Source organism: Telopea speciosissima, chromosome 8 (assembly GCF_018873765.1).
Source record: "Telopea speciosissima isolate NSW1024214 ecotype Mountain lineage chromosome 8, Tspe_v1, whole genome shotgun sequence".
NCBI classification, from domain to species: Eukaryota; Viridiplantae; Streptophyta; class Magnoliopsida; order Proteales; family Proteaceae; genus Telopea; species Telopea speciosissima.
Genome location: NC_057923.1, coordinates 13,769,691 through 13,785,885, shown reverse-complemented (window position 1 = coordinate 13,785,885; position 16,195 = coordinate 13,769,691). Strand labels below are relative to the sequence as shown.

At 36.8% G+C, this 16,195-nt stretch overlaps 1 protein-coding gene across 1 annotated transcript; it reads right to left on the bottom strand.

Moving 5' to 3' along the window:
* Positions 1 to 4,641: 4,641 nt before the first annotated feature.
* LOC122670406 lies at positions 4,642 to 5,784 on the bottom strand. Its single transcript, XM_043867269.1, has 2 exons — positions 5,500 to 5,784; positions 4,642 to 5,338 (listed from the first exon to the last, which is right to left on the bottom strand). The coding sequence occupies exons 1-2, from the start codon at positions 5,651 to 5,653 to the stop codon at positions 4,860 to 4,862; spliced, it is 633 nt and encodes a 210-aa protein (XP_043723204.1). The 5' UTR covers positions 5,654 to 5,784; the 3' UTR covers positions 4,642 to 4,859.
* Positions 5,785 to 16,195: the final 10,411 nt, after the last annotated feature.

The window sequence follows — 16,195 nt, the reverse complement described above, 5'->3', positions numbered from 1 at the left end:
ATTTTTTTTATTTATGTTAGACCTTTTGGTAGTTAGTTGACTTGTTCTCTAAGCTAAATGGGCTATATTAATTTTTGGAGAGGGTTTCCCACATTGCCACATGGCATCGTGGGTTTGGAGGGGATTTGCATGTCGCCTCAATGGTGGTGCAAGAATAGTATCATTCACTTGGGACCCATATGATCAAAGCCGAAGAGAATAATAATCAAGAACCTCATGTGAGAGGAAAATACTACTCTAGTGTATTGTTCACCAAAAAAACTACTCTAGTGTTTTGACATGATTACTTTTTTCATTCTTTTTTGTTTATAATTTTGAGGGAGATTTGGGGGGGAGAGTTGTTCAGAATGATATATTCATGTTTTTTTTTTTTTTGGTAGAAAAATGATATATTCATGTTACCAAACCCAAACAAGACATGCAGCCAGCCACGCGCATCAAAACAAATGTTATAACCTATAAAATTTGAGAAAATGATGTATACACGACACTTTATAAATACGTTATTTTACACATTATCTCTCCTCTCATCATTAATATCGGTGAACCTTCTATTATATACTCTGATACCCATCAAAAGATATATTTCCCCTTATAACGTATTTGATGCCAATATACAACGCTAGTGTATATATCTATCTCCCATAAAACTGTACCCTTGATTATTGATGTTTTGCCAGCCAGTCAAAACTGAATGAAAGATTTAAGGGCCATAAAATTTTCTTCTAAGAAGCTCCCTTGACAGACATGGCCTTGCATACCGCACCCTTATAAAGCTGAAATTGCCAACATTTTTTACATCTAAATCCTTCAACAAACCTGATCCATTTCATGATTATCTGATTCCAGATCATGGTTCAAATTGTTTAATTTGTTCTAAAGGCCATTGCGTTCTCCAGAGATGTTAGCCGGGGCACAGGCCCAACGGACCAGCTGTGTTTGAGTCCTTTTTTGCAACTTAATATAAAAGCAGCTTTTAAAAAGCAATGGAGAAAATTTTCTTACTTTCTATGTGTATTTTCTTTTTAAGGTTCTCCACATGTGCTTCTACAAAATAGATATAGAATAGTGCCATATTCGAACCCAATAAAGATATCTAATCCGAACCCGATCCGATTTCATTGAATAACATCTTAATGATTCACATTTAAAAATTAAAAAAAATAAAAAATACACGTAATTGTAAACAAATTTTTTTTTTTTTGGAGACAGGAGGGGTATCCGACTTTAGGCCGACTAAATCTCCCCTGGGCTCGTACATGGCCCCCATGCCACGCATGAACCGAAAGCTTCTGGGCCCTAGTGAGCCTTAAGTGGGTGGCCCCAAGAAATTATGCAGCGGCAAAGATTTGATCAATTGTAAACAATTTCGATAAAAATAAAGGATGAAGAGAAACTCCACCGATCGATGCAATCTCATAATGACTATGATATTTTAAATAAGTAGTTATACTATATTAAATTGGCTATGTTAGTATTGTTTTAGAGGTGGTGGCCACTGTGATCTCATAATGACTCCCATGAAGAGAGGTGGTCATTATAACATCCCAGATTCCCAGTGGTGGGATTCCTATCATCTACAATGGAGGAAAATTTTCGTATTTCAAATTGATTAAATTTTCCATCACCTATATAGAAAGAAGAATTCATTTTCCACTAGTATGATTGGATTTTAGATTCATTATTAACTTTGACACCCTATTGTTCTTGGTCACAAATACCTTTCTAGATTCAATCAAAGGTTTTAGATTCCTACGAAGATGAATTCTTTCTTTATAGGTGTAGGAAAATTCAGTCCATTTTAATAGTCAAATGTTAGATTTTAATAGTAGATACTACGGATTGTAATCTATTTAATATTATTTGAAGGAGAAAAGTTCTTTGTGAGAGGAGTGAACTGCCCATACCCATGCCCAAACATAGAAGAGGTGGAAATGTAGAATGACCACCTCACACCCATGAAAAGCAAAAACTCCACCCACCATGATGCTAACGTGCATATTTCCATTGGTCCCCATACTCGCACAAGGGCCATGCTCCCCAACAGCAAACGCTGACCATTGTTTGCAAGAGGCCAAGGTCATCTAGTTCTCTAGTTCTCTCTTATTTAAAGGAAACAGTGGATGTCTCATCTTTCCATCTTTTTTAGTAGATAAAAAAAGTGAGTCAGGGAGGATTTCCATCTTTTTTAGTAGACAAAAAAAGTGAAGTTAGGGAGGATTTGGATCCCTTCTTTTTTTTTTTGGGTAGAGGGAGGATTTGGATCCACCACCACTGGAAGATGATGATGATGATGTGTCTTTGGGCTCTCAATTTGACAGATAATCTGTTTGCATATGCCAATTAGGAATCAGCATTTCATGATCTCAGTCTTAAGAATACATCATTCCTATCTTGGACTATGGACGGCGAAAGAGACAACTACCAAAGGTTATCTTCTCAGGAGCGCAAACGCATAGTTTATGGGATAAAGATTTGTTAAAAGTCATCTCATCAGCAATATTGCCCAATTTTTTTTTTTTTTTTTTTTTGGCCCTCAAGAATTAAGCGAAGAGCTCAGGAGCAATACCGCGGAGAAGCATATACATTTAATCTGCTCTAATTAAATCATGGTCATGACGCAGCTGCAGTAATTTAGAGGATCCCTATCATTTCATCACTTTACTCAATCTATCCTTTCTATTTGACCTTGACGAAAGCATCCAAGAAAATACCAATTTTTGACGTGTGTAAGCATTGTCTTGGGTGGGATTTCTATTTTGACAGCACACGATAGTCTTTTTTTTATTAACCTTCGGTCTACCAATTTCAATAATTTTGACCAGTTTTGACAGCATACGAAATGTCAAGTTTTGTCTAGGCACCGATATTTAGAACCTTGCTTCAACTCTTTTTGATAATGAATATATCACTTTCAAAATTATTTTTGAAAATCTTTTTATACACTTAATTTAAAATATTTTGAAAATAAAACAAGGATAACTAAAAAAACAGTATCAATTTCAAAATACACTATAGAAGTATCATTCAGACATTCCCTTAGGTAAAGACCCAACAAGTATATGAAGTCATCTAAGTTCTCATACCCAATACTCAATGTATATCCTCCAAATGCTTTAATACCATATTGAAATGTCTAACCTAAAAGGCTAAAACTTAAACCATTAAATAGAGTGACCTGATATATGAATCATTCCCAACATTCTTGTCTGCCGTGTGTTTTGGTATACTTTTCAAACCTCAGCTTTATTCTGATCACCAAAACTCAGCTTTATTCTCGACATCATAATCTCTATTCAAGTCTCTATGGAATGTGGATCTCTTTCTTCTTTGAACGTCCTATCCTTTTAATACTTCTCCAAGTCTTTCTGCTCTTCTGATAAGAAAAACCCACAATTTTTTATTCCTTTTACGTGTTGGGAAGCATCCCATGTCTCATGTTCCCACTATCCTGGGGAAAGGAGGTGGGTGTAATTTTAGGTTCTCTTTCTCTCTTCAGCCTACTTTCCTTTTCATTTCATCATTAATTTTAGAATTTTACAACCCAAACCCCCCCCCCCCCTCCCTTTTTCCATCTTTTTTAAGGGGGTGCATCAACCCAAGAATTCCTCAAACAAACTTGTTGAATCAATTAACAAATTCTGGGTTAGATAATAGATCTACCTTCTCTCTTTCTTCTCCTGAGATGTGGTCAATCATGGCGATCACCCACCTTCCATCCATACCTTTCTTTCTCTCTCTCTGTCTCTCTCCTTTCTGCTTTCCTTTCGTTTTCATCACTTCAATTGGAACCCAAAGATTCATTATAATCCCTCCAAAGCAATTTTTGCCCATCTTGCAAGTTCACAGCTGTAGTGGGTCATGACTCATGACATCTCTTTCACTGTTCATAGACCTTCAACGTTTTCATTCAATTATCTTTTTATTTATCCTTTTAGTTTATTTTATTATCTTCTATGGATCTGCAATTCTAGAGGGTTAACTGTTAAGAACATTTTCTCCTTCCCTGTCTTTCCAAACCCAGTTAAAGATCTTCCAAGCCTGAAGAGATCGCTATAATAAAATCGTGGAATTAGAAGTCTTGGGGAAAAAAAATATCTTATGTATTCATTTGAATTCACGTACTCTGGTTCTCGGATCTCTACTCCTCGAACGGGCGAAGGCATCCTCCTCCAACCACTCGAGACCATCATCAAACCTGCAAACAGAAACAGTAAAACCCAATCAAATCAGAAAGAACAGGGGAAAAGTAATAGACAGAACGAGTGTCTAACAATGAAAAGAGGAAAAAAAAAAAAAAAAAAGACGTGTGGGGAAAAGGAGACTTACGGAGAAAACGAACAGATACGTGTAAGGAAGAAACACAGAAGAAGGGGAAATAAAATGACCAGAGGGACCAGGTGGCACATGATACACGCATCCGACAAAGATGGAACAAACACCCGTCAATAAGGTCTTTTTCGTAATTAAAAAAATGACGGTACTTAACGGAACCCTAACGGGTATTTTGCTTCAATGCTTGACCACGGGACAACGGAAAAGGACGAAGACGCTGACTAAAGATACTCTGAAACAATGGCGCCGATATCAAAGTACGAAGAAGTAACTCATGAGTCACGATCACATTGGGAGGGATTTGGATTCAGAAATTTGGGGCTGATACGATATGCATTAATGGCTCGGATCCAGGAATCCAGTTTTTAACGTTTTTACAGTCTCTGATTACATAGAACAAAAACTTCTTCCACTCTTTTTTTTATCCTCTGCTTCTGTTTATAAATATGTTTCTTCCATCCTTTTTGCCTCTCTTTTGGTTCTCTGGAACTTTTTTTCAGTTCGAGTTTGTCGAATGGAGAGAGTCATTGCCAGTGATTCCCGTTGTGTACGAGGTAAGAGGGACGCTTAGGGTCCCCTTGAGCATTGTAGGCATAGTAACGGAGTTTCCCGGCGGATTTCTCAAAACAGACCGGATATCCCACCGGAGAAGATCCGTGATGGACGCGACGGTGGATCTCCATGCCAGGAAGATTCGAACGAACGGCTGCGTAGGGTGATTTCGATGCCGAAGCAACATCGATACTGGACGTAGCCGACGGGGGAGGAGAAACTTTTTTCATGGATTTTGGCAGCGACAGAAAAGCTCTGATCTTTAACGGAGAAGAAGAAACTGCTGGTGATTCTTTCTCTCGGCACATACTCGCTCGATCATACTCTTCGATGAGATTGGCGAGATCCTCATCTGAAGTAACGGACACCAAAGCGTCCAGATCTTCGGTCGGCAACTGACACCTCAGATTCACAGAGCATCCACACAACTCTCCAAGCTTCACCAAAAGCTCTGTACAAATCCAAACATCTCACTCTCAATTGTCCCAAACGTTTACCAAATAAACAAATCGTTTTCGAAATCGACTGTTTAATTTTTGTTCTCAGTTTTCTTCATCATCAGAAATTGTAAACAGAAAAACAAAAAATAGAATGTGAAAGAAATTAACGAACCTGCAAAGGGAGTAGAACGGTCAACGGCGAGGACTCTGGTCTCTCCACCGACGTAACGGAGCTTGCCGTCGGGATGTCGGGGAAGAATCTTGCCGCCGTAGCTGCAGAGGAACTTGATGGTGTTGGCTTTGGAATCGAGACAAGTTCCGACCATGCTTCTCTAGGGTTTTGGGGATACCAAACCCCAAGAGATATCAGGTGTAGCTTTTGAGGTAAACTGAAATAGTTTACGAGATAAAGTTCGAATTTCGAAAAAAGAGAAGGAGAAAAGAGTCAAAGACAAGACTAGAAAACTAGAAGAGAAGGCGAGGAAGAGAGAGATGCTCGAGTGGCTCCTTCAAGCCTTTCCTTCGCACCCACCCTCCCTTATTTATAGTTGTTTTTGGAGCTTCTGAGTGGAAGAGATAGAAGAGAAGAGAGAATGGGTAGCCCAGTCCTGGTGGGCCACCACCTAAACTGACGTCGTTGACAACCCCACACGGCAAGGTTAAAAGTAATTGCTCTTTAAAAGCGACTGCCTTTCCCATTTCGATTTGGACTCTAAACTTGAAGCTTAACGGCGTTTAATTCTCTGATGGTTAGGGTTAGCTACTATTTGCTTGATATACCATTTTAACGGCATCGGGGGGTTAAGTGGTTCTGGCGCTGAAACCGTGCACCTTTATAATGGACGCTTCGGGTTGGATTGTTTACCAGATCCGACCCAAGGAGGAATTCTAATTCCCAATGTCTAACGCAACTGTTAATGTGTTGTTAAAGCTAAACCCAACAAATCCGAATATTCAAAAGAGTACAGGAACGAAGAAGATGTAGGAAGAGAACGGAAGAAGATATGCCAAAAACAGATACCCGAAGCCCCATGGCCCATTTGGGTTATTTTTTAGTGACGTTTCGAGCATGAAGGAGTATAGTAGGAAAAGTAGGAAAAGAAGGAAAAGTATTTGAAAGGTGGCCCACCTGGACTTGGAATCAAACTTTTCGTATTCTTCAAGGAATGTGAACCTAAATCCCAAAAATCTCTGGTTCCTTCGAAATAAACATTACTATCACTACCCTCCACTTAGCCTATATTTATTAAAACTATTTTATCTTAAATTTCTTTTCTAAAACTACCTTACATTTAAACTTTTACATCTCTTTGTACCTTCATATTTTTAAATACTCAGATTATCCTTCCTTTTCACCTAGTAACCTGCTAATCTATTTAATCTACTATTCATCTTCTACATTTTACTATTTTTGTCATTAAAATAGTAAAAAATGAAAGCACCCACCAGCTTCTTCTCTCTCCCATTTTTTATTCCATTTGGTTTTTTTTTTCTTCAAATTTTTTATTTAATTAAATTTTTATTCAACATTTCATCCTCATCGTTCTTCTTCGAACATATCATGGTTCTAAGTATTGGTATCGTATCACCTGTATCGGGCAATATACACCAGTTTTGCTAGTCACCGATTATGTGCTGATACTGTATAGGTAGTACGATACGAAAAGGGGGTAAAATGTTAAAAAAAAAAAAAAAAAAAAAAAAAAACTCATTTTAAAGGAGATTCAGGGGTAATTTTGCTTGATACAGTTGATCCAGGCCGATATTGTATCGATTTTGCAGGTTATCGATACTCGTTCCGATACCGTGCACTAAAACTAAAACCATGGAACAGATGGACTCTCTGCAAAACACCCCACTTCTCTCTCTTCCTGTTTTTATTCAATTTGCTTTTTACTATTTTTGATGAGAGTCGATCTGTTCTATGGTTTTAGTGCACGGTATCAAAACAGGTATCGGTAACCTACAAAATCAATACGATACCGGTACGGTATCGGCCTAGATCGACTGTATCGGGCAAAATTACCCTTGAATTTCCTTAAAAAAATGAGTTCTTTGACCATTTTACCCCTTGTCAGTACCGTGTTACCGATACGGTATCAGAATGGTATCGATATCGATGACTAACAAAACCGGTACATCGTTCGGTACGGGCGACACGATACCGATACTTAGAACCATGATCTATTTGAAGAATGATGAGGATGAAATGTTGAATAAAAAATTAATTAAATAGAAAAATTGAAGAAAAAACAACAAAAAAAAACTGAATAGAGTAAAAAACGAGAGAGAAGAAGTGGGTGGGTGGTTTATTTTTTACTATTTTAAGGATAAAAATAGTAAAAAGTAGACGTAAGAAAGATGAATGAAAGGTTAAATAGATTAGTAAGTTACTATGGGAAAAGGAAGGGCAATCTGGATATTTAAAAACACGAAGGTAGAAGGAAATGTAAAAGTTTAGAAGCAGGGTAGTTTCAGAAAAATAGTTTAAAGTACGGTAGTTTTAATAAATATAGATCAAGTGTAGGATAGTGATAGTAATTATCCCAACATATTATTATCCATAATTTCGTCAAGGAATATGAACCCAAATTATTTTTGTTTATATTTATACTAGCCTACTAATAGTAGAAGGGTAATTAGTTACGGGTACCACGGTAATCTTGATTATTAAACTAAATTATTTAATTACAATCCTAATCTAATGCTTTGAGGCTTGAGAAATAAATTATCAAGAAATTCCCCATTCTTGTATGTAAGGATGTCAAACGGGGATCCCGATCCTCTCCAATGAGGGCATTGCCCAATGAGGATCATTGAGCTCCTCTTCAGGAGTCGGATCAGGATCATTTCTAAGGAGCCTAGCGACCAGGGGGCATCTAGCGGTTGAGTGGTACCGCATACATTTCGGCGCACGCCTAGGGATGTGTGTGGCACAACCCAACGACTGACAGCACCCTAGGCGTGTTGGGCTCCTTGGAGACGAGCTAAATTCCCAGGAGCCCAGCGCCTAGGGGGGCATCCAGCCATTGGGTTGTGTCGCACATATCTCGATGGCTGACTGGACACGTGCTAAGATTTGTGTGACACAGCCCAACCTTTGGATGTTCCCTAGACACTCCCTGGGTGATGGGCTCCCTGGAGAGGAGCCGGATCCCAGGCTTCTGACTGGATTGCCTGAACACACGATGAGATGTGTGCCAGGCAGCCCAATCGTTGGATGCCTCATTGAACGATCTCCTCATTGAAGAGGATTTGAATCCTCAAACGAGATAGTTCTGGATAATCAGCACAGTTTTTTATGAATCTCGATCCCCATAATATAATGGGACGATTTGGTTCATTGGTTTTAGACACTCCAGAGTCTCAAACACTCAAATAAATATCTTTTGTAATTACAACATAATCCGTTTTCGATCTCTTAACTTTAATAATTATTCTTGGTAAATATGATCTAAATACATGCCGTGTCCAATGTAAATAATGTCAATATGTGATTTTGTCTTGGAAGTTGGAACCGACAAAACTATGCTAACCCTGGAATCAGCCCAGAATTTCAGTAACCTCTCGTTTAATGTTGGATCTTTTGCGGTTTTTTTTCTGTTAAATTTTTAAATGGTAAAGGATTATCCACGACTCCCTTTCCTCCCTCTCTATCTGTCTCTTTATATGTGGATGTGATACTTATGATTATCTTCGTTGATTTTGAAAACCTTCGAGTAGATAATATAAGTGTGTTCCCAAACAGCGAGGCTCACACCAAGCAACAAGAAGATTCTTAGATGAAGTTTCTAAGCCCCGACCAGGGGTGTCAATCAGTCAATTTGGCTCCGGTTGAGCCGAATCTGTTTTAGGTATTAATTAGGCTTAAATCAAAGTCGGTGTTAGGCACTTCATTAATACGCCAAAAGCTCCAGAGTTAATTGAACGTGTTAAATTAAGTTTTTAACCTATCATAAACTAGGCTGACCTAATTATAATCTAACGTCCATACATTAGATCAATTCCCATTAGGTAGGGATGTAAATGAATAGCCGAAATCCATTTCCGTATTCACGTTCATATTCGTTTAGCACTATCCGAATCCATCCGAAAGCTATATGGATATGGATACAGATAGGTTATAGCTATCCGAAAAAGCTATATTTACATGTAAATGGATAAAATATCTGATCCGTATCCATGTTCATATCCGTTTAGCACTTTATGAATCCGTCCGAAAACTAATCGGATGCGGATACGGATATAGTACTATCCGAGCTAAATCCGATCCGTTTACATCCCTACCATTAGGCACATAACAGACCATCACGCCAAAAGTCAGTAACATAATCCATTTTCGATTTCTTCTGCAACTGTTATCCTCAGCGGTTCTCACTCTAGGTAGTTTTTATTCTAACAATAAATAATCATTTTCAAATGGTTCCACTTTACCCTAAGGTTTCTGCTTGGCAGCAAGTAGTCCTTTCTTAATAGTTTCACTCTACTCCAGATAGTCCTTTCCTAAGTAGCATTTTTCGTGGCTTGATCGAACCTGTGACATGGTGATTGGCTTTAATACCAAATGTTAGCTATTTGATTAATACTCCAAAAACTCCAGAACTAATGAAATACGTTAAATCAAGCCTTTTGACCTACCACATACTAAGCTGACCTAATTTAAAAATTCAGGTTCAATCGATTGATTGCAGTCCAGTTTAGTTTCAAAACCATTAAGAGTTTGGTTCTTTTTCTTATTGGTTTGTATCGATTCAGGTTTTCCCAATTTGCAGCTTTCAATTCTAACTAATGAAGTCGGCAAACTTTTGACCTTTAATAAGGCTAAAGTCGGGTTCATATTAGTCCTTTTTTTTTGATAAAGGGTTCATATTAGTCTCTGTTTACATGATTTATGATAAAAAAATAAAAAAAAAATTCCAAACTAGATGAATATGAGTGATGGAGCCTTTGATTGGGTCCTACCTAACTAGGTATACAAATCCATCAGCTCCCATATGTCCTTCAATTTCTAGTTATTTAGTTATTTCTAGTCTTTTTTAAGGTGCAGAGGATATCCACCTTTAATCTCCTTATCCTCTTGGGTAGAGAGAGAGAGAGAGAGAGAGATGCAAAACGTCCATTCCCTTTCCCCTCAACTCTCCCTCTCCTTCTCTATTCATGGTCTAACCAGTACCACATATTGTGGCATACAGTTTTAGCCACGTCATCATCACTGTATATACGCTTAAGAGTAAAAGGTCGATAATCTATCTTCAATGTCTATTCACTGAGCTCTTCCTTTTTTTAATTCCTAATTCCACTTTTGATCATGATTCCATCCAACTTTTTTACACTACTACGTGGCATGCTAAGCAGGTGACACGATAGGTAGCATAGCCAAGAGGCCCCACGCGCAACCTTTTCTTAATTGGGTTTGGTGGAGTGTCCACTGGATCCTCTACCCACTTGGGGTGCCACCCCACACATGCTGAAAACCAACCCAACAAAATCTCTGCACTTCTGTGTCAGATGACGCGGAAATTCTGTTTGATTGGTTCTCACCATGTGGGCCATGGATAGAAGATCCGAACTCGACGATAATCCTTTTGTGAACTTTCAAAATCGTGTGACTTCACACGTATGCCGAAAAAAAAACTGAAACAAACTAAGAAATGGATCAACAAGACCGGTTTAGGGTTGGAGGTGTCAACATTCAGAGACGACTCGTAGGAGGACCACATTATACATTAACAGTCTAAGGGTTTCAATCGGTTGGTTCGGTCTTGTTTTGATTGTATTAGATGAAATAAAAACTTAAATTGTTAAATTGTCGTATACTTGGAAAAAGATTTTGTTAAGCTGAAGGGCAGTTTTAGTTTTGTTTTGATTAGATTCAGCTTTTATTAGTTTTCTCTCATCGAGCTATTATCGGTTCAATACTGATTTTGGTTCAGTTCAATTTCAATGTTACATGTTTTTCGTTTTTCATTTTTCGATTTCTGACCAATTTTTCCCATTAGTTTGATTTCGAGTTCAGTTTGATTTTCAGTTTTGGTCGATCTAATCAATTCGATTTTTTATTGGTCTCAAAAATCTAATCCAAAATCACTCGACAAGGGTTCAGTTTCTATTTGGCTCAATTTTGTTTGTCTGGTTTGAGTCAAACCAACCGGTTCGAATTGGATTGTGACACCCTTCCCTGGACGTCTCTTTTGCTAGCGAACTGCCAGAGCCCTCCCATGAACCTAAATGTTAGGGCTCTTTGGCCAGCCAGCCAGACAGCCAGAGCCCTCCCATGATCCAATCCTTGACCTATATTCTGACATAAAACGGTTTTAAGCGCCTTTTCAAAGGGCGGTGGTTTTCTTCTAGTCCCTCTCCAGTCTAGAGACTGAGGATGTGGGGCAATGTTTGAAGGAAAATAATCCTCTCCAATTCTCTAAAAAGTCTTTCAAATAATACATCATATGTAATTGCAATAGTACCCTTGGATACTTTTTCCTTATTATCTAAGTAAGCAGCGTAGTCCACCACAATATCATAATACGGATAGGATTGTGTGGACTGTACACAAAAATCCGGAAAGAAAAATTGGATTATTCGGATTATGGATCAGAATATGACTTGTAGTTGTAGTATCTGTTATTAAATTATTGTATTTTACAAGTGGGGCCCAGTTATGGGTTGGGCTGGCCCTGTAACTGGAATAACTCAAATTTTAATTAATTGGAGTCCGGATCACCTCCTCGTATGTGATGGATAACGATTGTTTATGTATGATTTCGTGACAATACATGTCTTTTTTTCTTTTATAATACCCCTTTAAACACTTTTAATGAATGGAGTCAAGAACCATATGTGAAGCCTTCACCTATAAAGAGTAAATCTTCATGTACGAATACGATTAATAGATGGCCAACTCCAAAGTTTTTTGGATGTTACATGATAGCAACCCTACGATCTTGATTTCTATAATCACAATCCAATATCAGCCACCGATGATATCAATACTGATAATGATACAGACTAGCATTAACTCTATTAGCCATATAGGATCGATTCTAGTAAAAAAAAATCACTTTTTGATCCGAAAAACATTTTTGACTGTAATCTTATTGATATCATGGTTTTAATGCACAATATCAAAATGGGTAATGGTCTACTCAAAAGCAAATATGGAATCAGATTGGTATCGGCACAGATCGATCATATTAGACAAATTTACCCCTGATTTTCCTTTAAAAATAGATTTTTTTGATCATTTTACCCCTATTCAATACCATGTCATCACCAATACGGTATCAGAATTGATCATTTGCAAAACTGGTACATATGGTCCGATACGATACCAATACGCATTGGACAATAGGATTGTGATATGTCCATATGGGAGTCCATTTCAAGCCTTAATTGTAAACGCGTAAATCACAGTAATGGAACGCCTATTGGAAGATTGATTGAGAGGTTGAGGTCAAGGTGCACCATCATCGGCTACGAGGTTTCTACGCCACTCAGTCAAGGAGGAGGGCCCACCAAACACACGCTACAATTAGAGGTGACAAAGGAAGGAAAGAAGGAAGGATATGGTCATATGGATTTGGGCAACTTTCTCCTTTGGACTGGGAGATTTGATTTAAAGATTGGGTGATTGGTGTCGACTTCGTGGTAGTCGACATACAAGAATATTCTCTCTTTTTTATTCTCTAAACAAAAATTTTAATATTATTACTCAGCCAAAATAAAAAATAAAAAAAATATTAACAAAGACCAGACCAGAGTGCCACACATCTAGAGAGTACAGACCATAGAGAGGTTGTGGTCCTCTTTCCTTGAAGACTGGACTGCACTTTTGGAGGGATTTGGTACCTTTTCTTTGGTGGAAGAGCGGTTTGGTACTTTTGATTTTTGAAAGTTGAAAAATTAAAGCAAATGGAAGATTCCTAAAGATCATAGAAAAGGAAAACCAACGGCCTATGTGGCATCAGTCTTTTTTTGCCATTTGGAATCTTTAAAAATTTTTTTTTGAGTAAGAGAAATATTTTAACTTGGATAGATCTTAAAAATGGAATTAAAATTTGGTGGCTTTTATTAAGCTTCCACTTCAAAGATGAGAATGTTATGCTTTTGGATCGAGTTTTCATTGAATTATGGTGAAGGAGGAATTCCTTCATCAATGGTTATTATTGTATTTTTAATGAGTGTTTGGAATCAATGACTAGGGAGAGGAAAATAATTATGACAGTAGATTCGTGGGGTGAAGAAATTAAAATTCTCCTTAAATTTTTCAATGCTTTATTTCGTTACTTAGCCAATTCATATTAGGGTGAAACTTGACCCATGAGCAAGAAAGATTTGGGTTTACTTGTGCAAAAATTTTCAATTTCGTATGCGCTACGTTGTTATGGATCTTAAAGGTATGATAGATGGCAGATTTGAAGCAAGAGCGACGAATACCTACCATCAATATTTTTAAAAGGAATTCAAGAACAACTCCACAAAACATCTCTTGATTAATAATTAATGTAAGGTTATTCATAACTTAAACACCATGAATGATGCATTGATTTATCAATCGACCAAGATAATAGTTGAGGTTGATATATGACTTAGCTTCAAAATATCTGGTAACATATTAAAAAAATAATCGAGTTTCCCTCTGTCCACGGTGAATGGGAATGGGATCCCATTTGTCAAGAGGCAGGAATGGATATCAGGAGGGTATTTTAGAACATTCAAAAACCCTAAAATGGTGGGTGAATCGTCCTCTATGGGTAGAAGAAAACTTTGTCATTAGAAAAAAAAATTCAAATCTCTCAAAACCCTGGTGTTATGCCTAGTAGTTTTTGGTGGCATATTATATCTATGGTTAACAAAAATCCAATGTCAACTACCATTGTGGAGGAAACAACACATTTGTTAAGTTAAAGGAAAATTTATTTAAAGTCGTGAGATGAAGGATATGCTGTTCCAAAAGAACAAGTGTTGGAACAACATTTTGTGGGACAATATTTTAATTTTTGTTAAATATTTAAAATTATAAATAAAGATGTTTCAGTCATATGAAAAAAAGTATACCAAAGAATGAAAATATTATTCATACTTAAGTCCGAAATATTTCGCAAGATTAACATGTAGTCCTATAACCCAACACTTAAACAAGAATTTTTTTTTGGTAAACAAGAATCAAAAATTAAAAAGTATAGAGTTTTATAAAAGGGAAAATGTTTTCTAAACCACTGGAGTAGGAACATAGGATACACTAGCTAGCACCTCTGTGTTTATCTTTTATCTTTTCATATAGAATGATTGTGCTACACTCCAATGTACAAAACTATCTTATCACACCTTATAGGTGTTCCTCTATGTCTCTTGCTCAAGAACCTTCTCCTTTTATAAACTATTAAAAAAAATAATTATAATTATAATTATAATTATAATTATAATTATTATAATAGACTAAAAAAAATGTTGAGATGATGGCCTGAAGCATGAGCTACGTGCAAGCATGTAAAAGACAAGATGGACAAAAGTTTACGGAATTCATTTCCATCAAGCTTTAAACAACAATTTTCAAAATAAAAAACAAGCCAAAATTTGATAACCCAACAAGTGTATATTTGAAATTTTGATTTTGAATATTCAATCATTTAAAAAAGAGTAGGAAGTAGGAACCAGGCTTAGGGAATTTTTTGTTTTTTTTGGGGTAACAAAAGAAAACTTATATTAATTAAAAAATATTTACATCATACTATCTAATATAGGATGATTGTTTTCCAAAGGGAGTGCATAAAGCTAAATGTTGCATGATTAAAACCAGCGGGTTATCATGGTAATGTAACATAGCCAAAACAAAAATGTTGGACAAAATATAAAGTAGGGTGGGTAGGAAACATGATGGGCAAGATTACTTAGAAGGAATCAGCAGCATCCTAGGAGCATCTTTGTTTAGGCACTATTGCTCAGTAATCGAGAGATGGTCCTTTTGTGCTTGACTGATTCCTGTTAGAATACCAGCTATCTCTGTTTCTGCCTTACTTCTCAAAGCTTCAAAACCTGCAGCTATCAATACAATATTTCCTTAAAACAAAATGCGAAAAGCCCATGCAGATGAAACTAAGGCTGGATAGCAACTCCTCTGCAGATCAAGATATAATAGTCATAATAAGGTAAAGAAAGAATAGATAAGTAATTATCATCAGATAAAAATGAGTCGAAGAAATCAACATCCAAAGAGTTAACAAGACGAGGGGTAATGTTTAGATTACACACCCATCGAAGAACTTGCTTAAGAACTAGATGATGATCAGACTTGGTTGATCCTCGAATTACCTTGTTCCAAGTGTCCCAAATAAAATAACAAGTTAAGACAATCACTGAGAAAAACCAAATTGACATAAATTTATCAAGGGAGCCATCTAAGAGGAAAGAGATGCAAAAATTGATTAATGAGGATTGAGAGATGCATTCCACTCGCAATTCCAAAAGACCAGCAACCTAAATTCGTTTAGATCATTCACAAAAGGAGAAGAGATGTCAAATCGATTCTGTATCAAAACCACATAGAGTACACTGTGGCTCAACCGAAACCCACTTTGAAAAGATTGCTTTAACTAGGGCTAGGGAATTGCTAGCTAAGCATTCCATTGTTTTTGGTTGTTTAGAGAGAGTGTGAAAATGTTGAGAACGTTGAGCAATGAAGTGAAATAAAAGAAAAGAAAATCATATCATTGTTTGGTTGTCATGAGAAATTTAATAAATAAGTTTATTTTCCACCCAAAAAAAATAAATAAATAATAAGATTTATTCTCATTGCAAAAAAAAAAAATGTTTTATACTAAAAAGGTAAAAAAATAATATTACAAATTATTTGATACCTTAAAGGGTATCAA

Coding starts and splice junctions, on each gene's coding strand:
- LOC122670406 (XM_043867269.1), bottom strand. CDS start 5,653: ATGGTCGGAACTTGTCTCGATTCCAAAGCCAACACCATCAAGTTCCTC. Junction 5,339..5,499: donor CCGTTCTACTCCCTTTGCAG/GTTCGTTAATTT, acceptor GGATTTGTACAG/AGCTTTTGGTGAAGCTTGGA.